The sequence below is a fragment of the Zonotrichia albicollis genome, chromosome 16, assembly GCF_047830755.1.
Source record: "Zonotrichia albicollis isolate bZonAlb1 chromosome 16, bZonAlb1.hap1, whole genome shotgun sequence".
In the NCBI taxonomy this organism is placed as follows: domain Eukaryota; kingdom Metazoa; phylum Chordata; class Aves; order Passeriformes; family Passerellidae; genus Zonotrichia; species Zonotrichia albicollis.
In genome coordinates this window covers 15,129,938-15,143,501 of record NC_133834.1, presented here as the reverse complement: position 1 = coordinate 15,143,501, position 13,564 = coordinate 15,129,938, and the positions used below count along the sequence as shown (strand labels likewise).

The window sequence follows — 13,564 nt, the reverse complement described above, 5'->3', positions numbered from 1 at the left end:
AAGCCAAGAAAAGGAGTTAGAAACTGTAAGTGCAGACAATACAAAATCTGTATTTCTTGGAGATTTTTTCAGGGATGGCCTAGAAGGCAGCTGTGAGGAGCAGGTTCTCACAGCCTGTTTCTGTGAACAACAGAGGTTCTCAGGTTATTTTTAATTACAAGTAAAGGTGACAAACATGAAGGCCTTGAGAGCCTTGCACATCAGAGTTCTCAGACACCTTTCTCATAACAAGTGGATGTTCTATCTTTGGCTGTTTTGGGAAAGCAAGAATAATTTTGAGAACCCAAATCTTGGTATTGGAAACATAAGGAGGGGTTGGTATGTTATCTCTGACCTGTTGTGAGCTCAGATTTTGCAATATGCATGAAGTGAATTAACACTGTTATAAAAGGTGCCTGATTGATGAATAAAGGGGAGTCGATGGCTGACCAACGCAAGGTGGGTCGTCTCCCTTCCAACTTCAATCTTTATTGACTGTTCCCCAAATCCCTGCAGCTGCAGGGATGTGTCTGACACCCCCCTGCCCCATCACTCCCTGCTGCCCAGCAAGGGAAGGACGCTCTGCTCCCAGCTCTGCTCCCAGCGCAGCTGCCGCGCCTCGCGCAGGTTCTCTCGGAAGCGCTGAAGTTTCCCTTCCAGGCTGGGGAAATCCAAGAAAAGCATCTGTAATTTAACAAACAAAACCACAGAAAAATAACTGTGAGCTTCCATTGCAGGCTCTTTGCAGCCTCCCCTCAACTACAGCTGCAGTTCTGGGGTCTGGCCCCATGAAGAGAGACCAAGGAGAGAATCTGAAATGCTTTTGCCAGCTGCAGGTTCACATTCACACAGAAGTGAGGCAAACAATGCTCAGCAGGCCAGGCCAGCCTTGTGAGAATGCAAAACACACAGGTGATGTTAGATGTGAAAGGGCTGCTCACACAGTGCCACCTCTGGGGTGATTTCTGGGGGGAAGAAATCAGTCAGAGCCTTTACCTTCAGCTGCTCTGCGAGTTCCTGCGAGTCCCTGAATATCAGCCCGTTCTCATTGTGCTTCACCAGCTCATGTAAACTGTGAAAAAAGACACAAAAAAAGGAGAACTGAGGCAAAAAGCAGCGAGTGGGACATTTGCAGTGTTGCAAAGTGACATCCAAAGGACCAAACCAGGGTGTCTGTATCATCATGGCCCCACAGCTGACATCAGGAGTTCAACAGGCAGTGTTAAACAGTTAAACACTTCTCCTTTCTATGTCAGACCAAATCTACCACAACTGTACCAAAGGGCCCTCAATCTGTCTTTGTGCCACTCATCTGCACATCCATTAAAAACCAAGGCAATTATCACTTTAAAACTAATTCTTTTTCCACAAGGAAAATCTGTCCATGATCCATCATGAAATCTTCACAGGAATTTATCTTCTTTATAAAGCTGCTGTTTTCCCAAAGGACCATCAATTCCAAGAATGCCCATGCACACACTCAGCCTTTCACTGAACAGCTGTGTCTATGCAGAAAGATTTTTTTTAATTAAATATATGGAAATGATGATTTTTTTAAGACAAGTGCTTGCATTAAACGCTCCCAATTTTTTAGAAAGTAGTATTAACTTTTAAACTTAAACCAACCTTGATTTCTATCTTTTTTAATTTTTAAAATGGCAGAGTACAGGGATCTCATTGAATTCCTGCAGTAGCTGCTGAACTCTGGCTTTGTAAGAATATTGTTTTATGTGATTGCCTTGAGCTGTAACAGAAGAAGCTCTTACCATTCAAAATGTATTGCACACACAGGTAAACAGCAGCCAAACATATCCACCACCTTCATGGGCAAATCCAAACCACTGGAGGATTTATGGAGACACACTCCCAGGTCTGCTGAGCCTGAAATGCAACACAACACAGCCTGAACTCTCTGAAAGCAGCTCCTCTGTCCTGCAAACCTTCATTTTCCTGCTGCTTTGGATGGAGCAAGTGAAACTTTCAATTACCCAGACACAATTTCAAGCAATCAGGGAAAAAAAATAAAGCACAGGGAGTTTTGGGACTCAAAATTAGTTATGTTTTAGAAAAATAGTGAGTGCATGTTAAATTAAAGGGGATTTTGAAGTTTTATGTATCTTAAAACAGCCTTTCTGCTTCTTAATCTGCTAAAAATGGGCAAGAAAAGGAAAATCCCATCCCAACCCCATCAGGAAACACTGTGACCTCACTAGTGACCTCTCCCAGCTGAAGGCAGCTCAAACACAGGAATTGTAGTGTGATTTTACAGACATTTTGTTCATTTTTTAACAAGGACCAAATAAACAGGGTTTCACAGCCACAGAAATTGTCAGGCTCTAACCCTACAGAAAAATCACATTGAATATGTATTTTATAACTCTATTACTCCCCCTTTGTGCTGTTACAATAAAGGTGCTGAGGGAATAACATTCCAATGACATGTTAATTTAGAATTTCAGCTACTTTTGGTAGCTCAGCCAACAACATTTTAATTTCATTTACTGGCCTGACCCTGAAGGTAAAGTAGAACAGGCACAGGCAGCTGTACTTCAGCACAGCTGGAAGAAACAGAGGGCACAGGACAGCCTGAAACAGCACAGCTACTTCTTGGGAAAGCAGGGAAAAGCCAGCCAGAGGAATTTCCAACAATTCTTTGCTGGAATGAGTCAAATCCATGAATATCCTGTCACTAACAGCAACATTCCTGACTGTATTCTCCCAGTCTGCATCAGCCCCTGCAACTGTGCTGAGCTGTTTCCCACACACCCTCAGTCCTTCTCCATCCCCCCTATTTACCAAGCAGAAGAGGGTAATCCTCAGCCTCCAGCCATGGGGTACAGATCTGGATGTGTTTAAAGTGCAGCTTTTGGATCAGCCCCTTGTAATAATCTTTTAGAGGTCCTTTACCTGTGTAAAACAGAAAAAAAAAAAGTTTTATCAAGATGGCTGAAAACAGTGTGGTCTGAAATACAAGCTCCTGTTGGATCAGGAGCACAAACAGGATACAACACTTGTGGTAGCCTAAAAAGACATGAAAAATCTTAAGTTTCCTTGAAAGGAATGTGCACATGGACTTCTCTTACTCAGTATTTCAATGAGTTTCCCATCAATGGAGAATAATGGAGTTTTTAAGGTTGGGAAAGCCCTCTCAGATCAAGCCCAGCTGTTCCCAGCACTGCCAGGGCCAACACTGTGGAGTGCCACACTCACAGGGCTTTCAATTCCCCTGGGCATGGTGAATCCAGCACTGCCCTGGCAGCTGTGCCAGTGCCTGACACCCCTTCCATGCAGGAATTCTCCCAATATCCAGTCTGAGTCTCCTGGCACAGCTTAGGTTGCTCCCCCTGACTTTGCTTTTGCAGCATCATCTCAACATTGGCCTTAGAGTGTTTTTCCTGCAGAGCTGCAGCAGACAGGGAGGCTCTTTAAGATGTGCCACAATTGGTGGATGGTGCAATAATTCAGCTGGAAATTGCTGTCCTGATAACCACAAAGGCAACAGTTCCTCCTCCCTCCCACCAGCAACAGAAGAGCCAGCACAGAGCAAAAGTGACAACTAAACCTTCTGCTGGCACTGAAGAACTGTAACACAAACATCCTCACCTGTTATCACACACACCAAAGCTGGAAGTGCAGCTCCCTCCTCAATAAACCTCTCATAATCTGGAGAAGATAAAAACTGGTCAGAGCTGACACATCTCAGGGTGTTTGTTGAAGAGTGGTGACAGTGCATTAATAACTGAGCTTCCCACCACAAGCAATCTCCTTACAAGCATGTGTGAGTAACACAGCAGTAAATCCTGCAATGTTAACATTTACAGACTCCTCCAGAAATAAATCAGGCTGTTTATGCATGAAGCATTTCTTCAACTGCTCCCCAGTCAGTTGCTTCAATAGATCAATTTGGAATTGCAGCTGCAAAGGCTACAAGATAAGACAAAGTATTCCCTCCCTTCCCATTAGCAGATACCTGTGGAGAGCAGATGTAATAGCTCAGAAAATAAAACTGCAGTTTAGGAGCCAGTTAGAGATTTAACTCCCCCTGACAACTCCTCTAATTGAATTCAGATGTTGCACTGCTGTAGTTCAATTACTAATCTGAAATTAGTGCTAATTAATCAAATACAACTGTATTTTCACCTGAATATAGAAGCATGGCTCTTTAGCAAAACCCTTCTTAAGTGGCCAGAAGACCTCTTTGAAAGAGTGAGACCAATTCCTTCATACCAACCTTCTAAAGCTCTTAAAAGGACTGAGAAGTCTTCATCCTCTGGAAGAGAAGGATTATTAGTAACATTCATATTTCTACCATTTAATTTTTTTTACTTGAAATAACAATTGAGATGTTCCTCACCTTCACCTACATAATTTAAATACAGACCATGTACTCAAAGTTAAATACATAGTTTTTACTTAAAGGTTATTATTTACTAAAATGTTCTATTAAAAATCCCCTAGTTTATTTTTATAAATCAAAGTCCATAACCATATGCAGTGTTTATTTATCACCCTTGTGGGCAACATGACAGACAAACCAGCTACAAATACATTATATCTTTGAAGCTATCAAGTTAAAATGTTCTAGTTTCTAAAACTGAGAATTAAGTGTAAAAACTGCCTTGATTATTTAAAGATAAAGACAATCCTGCCCATGATCACTGGCAATGGATTTGTTTCTAGTGTTTGGTCCCTTCCTCAGACAGAGGAAAAAAAATGTCCATAATTGTGTAATAAATATCATCAGAAATCACGGAATCACAAATTGGTGTGGGTTGGATGGGACCTTAAAGCTCAGCTCATCCCAGGCCCCTGCCATGGGCAGAGGCACCCTCAGGGTGCAGGGTGCTCAGTAAGGAGTAAATTTGAGGTTTTTTCATCTGTTTTACACCATGCAAGGCTGTATGTCTAGAATGAAAGCTAAAAAAAAAAAAAGGGAACCCTCTTTTAATTGTTCTTAAAGTTGAGCTCTATAATTAAAACCCAACTTCAAAAAAACCATTCATTTGCAGTATTATTTCAGTTACACAACACTTGCTTGCACCATACACGCCTTGTCTTGAAATTCTCCCAGGAAAACAAAGGACAAGCAAAACTTCAAGTGTGAGTAAGCACAACCCCCGTGTTTGACAGGGAAAAGGAAGCGATTCCCGACCTGTCCAGCTGGTGCTGCTGACGAGCAGGGCGGGCCGGGCCCGGGCCCTGAGCACGCGGCCGCTGCTGCCGTCCCGGTGCGTGAAGGCCGATCCGCCAGCGCCGGGACTCAGCTCTGTGCTATGGAAACACAACGGGTGAGCCTGAGCTGCCCCAGCCACAACAGCAGCGAGCCCTCTGCTCAACCGGCACCCATCCCACACGTTTGGCTTCAGGAACAGGATCATTACATGACAGAAATACCAGGACAGGGCAGGCCATTTTTCCCTCTTTCCCGCTGCTACAGGCACAATTCCACTTTCCAGCCAAATGTTTTCCTTCACAAGCTGAGCAGAGTCAGCTTCCCTTTCCACAGTCTGTCTCACACTTACCACAGCATGGAGCCCAACAGCACATTGACTCAACTAAACTCAGAACTTATGTAGTTTGATTTTTTAAGATTTTCTAAGCTTTTTGATGTTTACATTCTTGTAATGAACTTTCTCACACACTTTCTGTAAATAACTTTTTGGTTTGCATTCTTTTATAGAGGAAGAGAAATTTGATGGACTGTTAGTTTGTCCAGTGTCATTAGAGAGGTGGCACTGTCACCCTCCAATCCACTGGCACCTTTAGAAATCTGAGTCAGAAAATAAACTTCCCCTTTTTCACCTTGAGAACAGCAGTGTGTGCTTGTGTTGTTTCATGTCCTATAGTGACAAACCTACACATTCTGAGCTGGGCATTCCCAAAAATTCCCCACCATGCACTGTGGATTTCACTGCTTTTTCAGGCCTTAGTTTGGTGAAGTCAAACATCTGGTACATCTGCTGCAGGTGACATCCTGCACTGCCAGAGGGGAGTGTTTGACCCTTGGACCAAGATCCTGCAGGCTGTGCACAGTAATTAAGGAAGGGATGCTATTAAGGAAGCATCCAAGCAGTGGGGTCAGTGGGAGGCAGAGCTCCACCCCAGACACTTGGCACAGAGAGCCTGAGTGCTGGTGCCAGCTGCTTTAAAAACAAAACACTTCTACTGCCTGTGCCACAGCTCAGTCCTCACTGCCTGTGTCACCACAGCTCAATCCTCACTGCCTGTGTCACCACAGCTCAATCCTCACTGCCTGTGTCACCACAGCTCAATCCTGTCACTGCCTGTGCCACCACAGCTCAGTCCTCTCACTGCCTGTGTCACCACAGCTCAGTCATCTCACTGTGTCACCAGAGCTCAATCCTGTCACTGCCTGTGTCACCACAGCTCAGTCATCTCACTGCCTGTGCCACAGCTCAGTCATCTCACTGCCTGTGTCACCACAGCTCAGTCATCTCACTGCCTGTGTCACCACAGCCCAATCCTGTCACTGCCTGTGTCACCACAGCTCAATCCTCTCACTGCCTGTGCCACCACAGCTCAGTCCTGTCACTGCCTGTGTCACCACAGCTCAATCCTCTCACTGCCTGTGTCACCACAGCCCAATCCTGTCACTGCCTGTGCCACCACAGCTCAATCCTGTCACTGCCTGTGTCACCACAGCTCAATCCTCTCACTGCCTGTGTCACCACAGCCCAATCCTGTCACTGCCTGTGTCACCACAGCCCAATCCTGTCACTGCCTGTGCCACCACAACTCAATCCTGTCACTGCCTGTGTCACCACAGCTCAATCCTGTCACTGCCTGTGTCACCACAGCCCAATCATCTCAATTCTGGCCTCTCTAGTGACAACTAAGGTGTAGGAGAGACATTCTGTGCTGCTCTTGTGAGGCAGCAAAGGCCTCCTGAAGATAAAGGAAAGCCCCACATCTCTCCTGAGGAAGACACCAAGGTTGTCACCAAGGAGATGTGATGAAGGAGAGAAAGTTAAGAGATACAGACTCTGGCTGGCTCACAGATTGATGTGACTCCTTGGTCACCCACTGAGAACTTTGTTTCTTTCCTATAACCACTGGGCAGTGAATGTGTATGTTAAGTGAATGTAAATATCTTGAAAGAGTATAAAAGCAACTTGTTGCTGTAACAAATCACTCTTGCACCCTTCTGATGGAGTCATGGTACTTTGTGCTGTGTTGTGCTCTGTAATGACACTGAGGCTCCTCAGTGCCCCCTGTGCCTGCTGGGGTCAGAATACCCCACACAGGATTTTGGTAACTGCAGTGCCACAGCTCCATGGGCCCTGGGCAAGGATGCAGTGTTGGGGAAGATGAAACAGGAAAGCCTTATAAATGTGATTGCCTGGCATAAGATTTTGAGAATATGGAAACTATAAGCGAGACTGAAATGAAAGCAAGCTTTGAGATCCCTCAGTTACTGAACAACTGGAAAACAATGGTGTGGCCAGCTGAAGGTGATCCCCTTTTGATGGAACAACACCCTCTGCCTGCAGACAGGCCCAAGGGTCAGAGCAGACCCTACAGCTTGGCAGAAGGGGCCCAAAGAGGAGTTTATAGGGTTTAAAAAGTAACACAGTATGGTAATGTAATGATTCTTATAGGCTGTATGGAAATGCTGTAGGATTTGTATCTTGTATTAGATTGGTTAGTGAGAATTAGAATATTCAACAGAGAAGAAGATTTATTGCATTGTAATGGGAACCTCGCTCTCTCACCCTCTCATCCTCTCTGCCCCTCTCTTCTCTCAGCCTGCTCTGAGCTGTGGCTGCAGCTCCCAGCAGGGCCCTGCCCCAGGCCCTTTGCAATGAACCCCAAGTTCCTGACCTGGCTGCAGAGATCTCTGTCCCCACTGTGCTACCCCCCAGCACTCCCACAATGCAGGGGCAGCTGCACTTTCCCATACCGTGCTCTGAAGGGCTCGTAGTCCTTGGCAAGTTTCATGAACAAGTTGTGTTGGAGGTCTAATGGTGTTTCCTTAAAATAAGATGCTGGTCTGTCATACAATGTTACAGCCCTGGGAGGAAAGAAGTGTGCAGCTTAAATAAGATACAGATGTAACAACATGCACATGGAACAGTGGCAGGCTGCCACAATGTAATCAGAAAAAATTCACTAGAAAACTAAAGAAATAACTAAACAGCAAAGTAATTCATTTTTTGACTCTTACAGCTTCCTGTATTCCCAAAGTTTATCAGAACACACCAAGGTGGGCACAAGTAACAAAGAACCCTTTTCTTGTGTGCTTATTCTAGGGGTGAAATGCACCACACTACGTGTGCTGATTTTCAAACTTACTCCATAACTGCCCCTGATCTTGAAGCCCTCAAGATAAGCTGGCAGGCCGGAGTAATTGCTCAAACCCCAGTGACACCTGTCCCTCTCTGCCCCCACAGGCAGCCTGCAGCAAACTGCCATGGCTCCTGGAGTGCCACCTCAGTCACTGGGGGGTGACAGTTCAGAAGGATGATGAAGATTCCTGAATGCCCACACCACACTGGCCCATCACAAAACCGAGCTGATGTGTTCAGGATGAGCTCAGGAGAGCTGCTTTTGTAAGATCCCTCTGAATCCTGAATCCTCAGGGATCTGTTCTGTCATTTACTTAGTACATACACACAATAAATTGAGGCACATGACTTACTTGATCTTGAAATTCACCCAGAGATCTTTCCTCATGGCATCGGTGACACACAGGTTATAGTCAGACAAGCGCCCAAAAAGTTTTTCATACCTGACAAAAATGAAATATCAGTCAGAAACCACAGGCAGCCAATTGCAGCAAGTGCTCCCAGTGCCCATGCTTGATAAAAGCCAAAGGAAACCCAAAGAAACCCAACTACCCTGAGAACTGAAATTTAATGGCCAATTTTTGATGGACTCCTACTCTCCAAAGGCTTTAAAGCCTTTAACTACACATAACCAATTCTATTCAGCATAACCACACATTCTATTCAGCATAACCACACATTCTATTCAGCAAGGAGCTGCTCAAAGAAGAGCTGGAGTGTAAAGCAGCATTAAAGAATAAAAACCCAGCACATATAAAGAGATTCCAATAACAAGATCAACATTTGCATAGGTAGGTAAAAGCAACCCTCTCCCACATGTTCAACAAAGCAGCTGCAGAACAGAAACCACACAGCAAAGCCCAGAAACCCCTCCCTGTGCCAGTTCCACCCTCCCCACTGGCCTCCATTGTGAATTCACATCATTTGCAGGGAGCAGAAATGAGTGCACAAACCATTTTGCCAGCAGGACCAGTGGGTGGCTCCTCCCGTGACTCAGGCTCATGATGCTGTACCCATAGTTGTGCCAATCAATGATGAGTCTGCTCCCCCACCACAGCCCTGCCACCCAGGCAACAGCTATACTGGGTAAGCCTGGGGGATTCTGCTCAAAAACAAAACCAAAATAGCATCAGGCTGTGACCAAGTGACAAACACAAGGTAAATACCAGAAGCAAAAATCAAATTGGAGTTGCATCACCTTAAAGGAGCTTCATGGACAGAGACTGTTTGTGTTCACTTATGAACACTGGCAGGTACTTCAAATTTAACCCTGGATCGAGATCAAAATTCCCCTCCAATAAACACACCAACACTTCCAGTAAGATTTATTCCTTACTGCTACCCATGGCAGTGAAGTTTGAAAGCACAAGAACTAATAGGAAGACAAAACTTGACTTGTTAACAGACCAATCCAAGTTTAGAGCCAAAAAATAGCTGCATACAGGTTTACCCCACTGAAGAGGCCAGCTCAGCTCTGAAATAATTACAACAATGTCTGAGATGGCCAAAACCACCCTGTGAAGCATTTATTTGTACTGAAATCAGTCCCAACACAAAACATACCTGAAGGAGAATGTAGGATGGCTGCTCTATCCTCAGCAACGTGTACAGTAACTGCACTGACTGCACGAGCACCTTCAGGACATACTGCAAAAGCTTTGGCCCCACTGCAGAATGACAGAAAAACAGGTAAGAGAATTACAGCTCTCCCCACAGAAATGTGAATGTCAGAACCAGCCAGCTCTGCAGAGACAGGGGCACAATAACATGGAAATGGAAACACTTTACCAACGACCTGGGTGCACCAGGGGCACCCTGAGCAAGTTTGCACCAAGCTGGGTGAGAGTGTCAATGTGCTGGAGGGTGGGAAGGCTCTGCAGAGGGATCTGGACAGGCTGGATCACTCCAAGGCAGACACTGAGGGGCTGGAGTGTGTCCAGAGAGGGGAACAGAGCTGGGGAAGGGGCTGGAACACCAGGAGGGGCTGAGGGAGCTGGGAAGGGGCTCAGCCTGGAGAAAAGGAGGCTCAGGGGGGACCTTGTGGCTCTGCACAGCTCCTGACAGGAGGGGACAGCCGGGGGTGTTGGGCTCTGCTCCAGGGAACAGGGACAGGACAAGGGGAAATGGCCTCAAGCTGTGCCAGGGGAGGTTTAGGTTGGATATTGGAAACATTTCTTCATGGAAAGGGTGGTCAGGCACTGGCACAGCTGTGCAGGGCAGTGGTGGGGTCCCCATCCTTGGAGGGGTTTAAAGATGTGGATGTGGCACTTGGGGACATGGGTCACTGGTGGCCTTGGCAGTGCTGGGGGAATGGTTGAACTCAATGTTCTTAGAGGGCTTTTCCAACCTTTGTGATTTTATTCCATGTAAACCTCTCATGATCCCTACAAATTCTCATTCTGCATTTTGTACAAAGAAATCCTACTCATTGAATGGTTTGGGTTGGAAAGGACATTAAGGCTCATCTCATCCCACCCCTGCCATGGCAGGGACACCTCCCACTGTCCCAGGGTGCTCCCAGCCCTGCCCAGCCTGGCCTTGGGCACTGCCAGGGATCCAGGGGCAGCCACAGCTGCTCTGGGCAACGGAGGTAAATACAAGGTGGGGGAGAAAGAGGCAGAATGAAAATCATGTCCACATTTCACTGTGAAATGCACCAATTTCACACGTGAACAGCACCAATGTCCCGGCAGGTGTTTATCTCCAGCGGCTCCTGTTTAAAGAGAAGGCAGAGCAGGGTGGGAGCCGGGATGCGGCGGGGCCGGGCCCGCACACACTGCGGGCTCTTCACGCTGCCCCGCTCCCCCGCAGCCTCGGCTCCCGGCCCGGCCCTCACGCACCTCGCAGCCCGCTCAGCTCCGCCACGGGCACCAGCCGGATGTTCTCGGAGTGCAGCACGTCCCGGTGCGGCCGGCTCTCTGCGGGGGGAGAGCCCGGTCAGCGGCCGGCCCTCTGCGGGGGCAGAGCCCGGTCAGCGGCGCGGCCGCCCCGCCCGGCCCCGCCGCCCCTCACTCACGGAGGTAGCCCAGCAGAGCGACCTCCCGCCCGTGGCGGGCCAGCGCCAAGGCGTGGTACTGCATCCGCGGGCTGCGGCCCAGGTCCCCCAGCACGGCCACGCACACCCGGCCCGCACCGCCCGCCCGCCGCCGCCGCCGCCACCGCCACAGCAGCAGGAGCAGCAGGGCCGCCACCACCGCCCACAGCGCCGGCCACAGCCCCGGCCACAGCCCCTGCCACGGCCACGGCGCCGCTGCCGCCATCTTGGAGCGCGCAGGGCGGGAAAGGCGCGGCGGGAGCGCCCCCTGGCGGGGCGGAGGTGCCGCTCTGAGGGGACCCGGCCAGGCCGCGGGACCGCCAATTACCGAGAGAATGGTTCATTAATCAAATTAATTACAGCATAGACGGGGCTTAACTAATTACAGCGGCACTGGACTCTCGTCCGCAGTGTGGGGTTTTCTCGGACATTTTAGAGCATCTCAAATGTCGCAATCTCTAGCTTGTCAGAGTGACCCCGAAAAGAGTTGGAAAGTCTCTTTTCCCAGCCCGGTGCTTTAAGAGTCAGAGCTCTATATTTCCTTATCTATAAAATTCTTTCTCCTGCCCTGCCGAGGTCTGTCCAGCAGGACAGTTCCAGGCATTCTGTCTGCCCTGGGGTGGTGTTATATCTTTATACTAAAAACTATGTGTACAATGTTTACAATTACTTTCCAATACCTATCACCGGTGTTAGACAGTGAGCTTCTACTCTGAACCAATCTGTGAGTGCCAACATCACAGCAGAAGATGGAGGCCAAGAAGCAGGAGAAGGAGAAAGGCTGGACACGCCCAGTTCTCTCCATCTTGCCCCTCTGAATCCCCATACCAAAAACCCCAAAATCTACTTTTCCACCCCGTGATAACTTCACTATTATTCTACCTAAACTGTTGTGGCTTGCTGGTCTTCATATAAGGTTGGTAATTTGCTCCACGGGTCATAATCGAAACCAAAGGGGCATTTTGGGCTGTGTGCCAGGGTCTCTGAGCCCCCTGGCAGGGTCCTGGCTGTCCTGGACAGATAGAGGGGTGTCCTGGGTTCCCACACTCGAAGTCAGGGTTGATTTCAGTGCAGTCCCATTACCATCCAATGCATGTGCTTTTCCTTAGTTTGAATTCAGCTAAATTCTAACCAGCCCTTCACTGGATCTGAGTTAACACTCTATGTGTTTCTGTGCTATCCCTGATCCTACCAGGTACTAAATCCTTTCAACTTCTGCATCCCACTGATTTCTCATGTGTACCTAATAAACAATTTCTATCTGTTTTTATCCTGCTGATTCCTGTTTTCTGGTGGAAATACAGAACAAACAGAAGCCTGCCAACAGAAGTATTTGCCACGTTACCTTGGCACCATGGAAGTGACTGAACAACACGTTGAAGAAATCATTAAGTTGTAAAAAGTTTAAAACTAAGTTCACTGTTACTGGCCAAGTGTTGTATTTTCTGAGGCCCCCATCAAAGGGAGGAAATGATGAATCTGACTCCATGTTCTTAGAAAGCTAATTTATTATTTTATGATCTATATTATATTAAAGAATGCTATACTAAACTACACTAAAGAATAGAGAAAGCATACAGACAGAAGGCTAAAAGATAATAATGAAAAACTTGTGACTCTCTCCAGAGCCCCGACACAGCTGGACAGTGATTGGCCATTAAGTAAAAACAATTCACATGAAATCAATGAAACAACCACCTGTTGGTAACCAGTGTCCAACCCACATTCCAAAGCAAAAAAACACAGGAGAAGCAAATGAGATAATATTGTTTTCCTTTTTCTCTGAGGCTTTTCAGCTTCCCAGGAGAAGAATCCTGGGCAAGGGGATTTTTCCAGAAAATATGATGGTGACAGGCCAAGAATCCGATAGGATTGTCACACAATGCAGAGAACAAATGGTATTTTTTCACTATAAACAGGGATAAAGACAGATATTAAAGATGTTGGTGACCAGAGACAGGACTGGCTGGAGCTGTGTCAGGGCAGGTTTAGGTTGGAGATCAGGAAAGGTTCATCCCCAGAGGGTGCTGGCACTGCCCAGGCTCCCCAGGGAATGGGCACAGCCCCGGGGCTGCCACAGCTCCTGGAGAGCTTGGACAATGATCTCAGGGATGCCCAAGGTGGGATTGTTGGGGGTCTGTGCAGGGCCAGGAGCTGGGCTGGATGATCCCCTTGAGACTCTTCCCAGCCAGAAAATGTCACAATTCCATGATTCTCTCTGCAGACCTTGTGACCCCCCCCATCT

At 47.3% G+C, this 13,564-nt stretch overlaps 1 protein-coding gene across 1 annotated transcript; it reads right to left on the bottom strand.

The window, feature by feature from the left end:
- Positions 1-30: 30 nt before the first annotated feature.
- On the bottom strand, positions 31-11,570 carry ALG1 (ALG1 chitobiosyldiphosphodolichol beta-mannosyltransferase). The gene is made up of 13 exons (XM_074553245.1): positions 11,302-11,570; positions 11,126-11,203; positions 9,849-9,952; positions 9,239-9,387; positions 8,639-8,728; positions 7,901-8,011; positions 5,132-5,250; positions 4,211-4,249; positions 3,583-3,642; positions 2,776-2,886; positions 1,746-1,860; positions 976-1,051; positions 31-663 (listed from the first exon to the last, which is right to left on the bottom strand). Exons 1-13 carry the CDS (start codon positions 11,543-11,545, stop codon positions 529-531), a joined length of 1,431 nt encoding a protein of 476 aa, XP_074409346.1. The 5' UTR covers positions 11,546-11,570; the 3' UTR covers positions 31-528.
- Between the last annotated feature and the right edge of the window lie 1,994 nt (positions 11,571-13,564).

What these genes read in the sequence shown, in the direction of transcription:
- ALG1 (XM_074553245.1), bottom strand. Translation starts at nt 11,545, where the DNA reads ATGGCGGCAGCGGCGCCGTGGCCGTGGCAGGGGCTGTGGCCGGGGCTG. An exon ending in CATCCTACATTCTCCTTCAG is followed by an intron (nt 9,388 to 9,848) that starts GTATGTTTTGTG and finishes GTTTTTGAGCAG; the next exon opens with AATCCCCCAGGCTTACCCAG. An exon ending in TACGAGCCCTTCAGAGCACG is followed by an intron (nt 5,251 to 7,900) that starts GTATGGGAAAGT and finishes GTGTTTCCATAG; the next exon opens with CACAGAGCTGAGTCCCGGCG.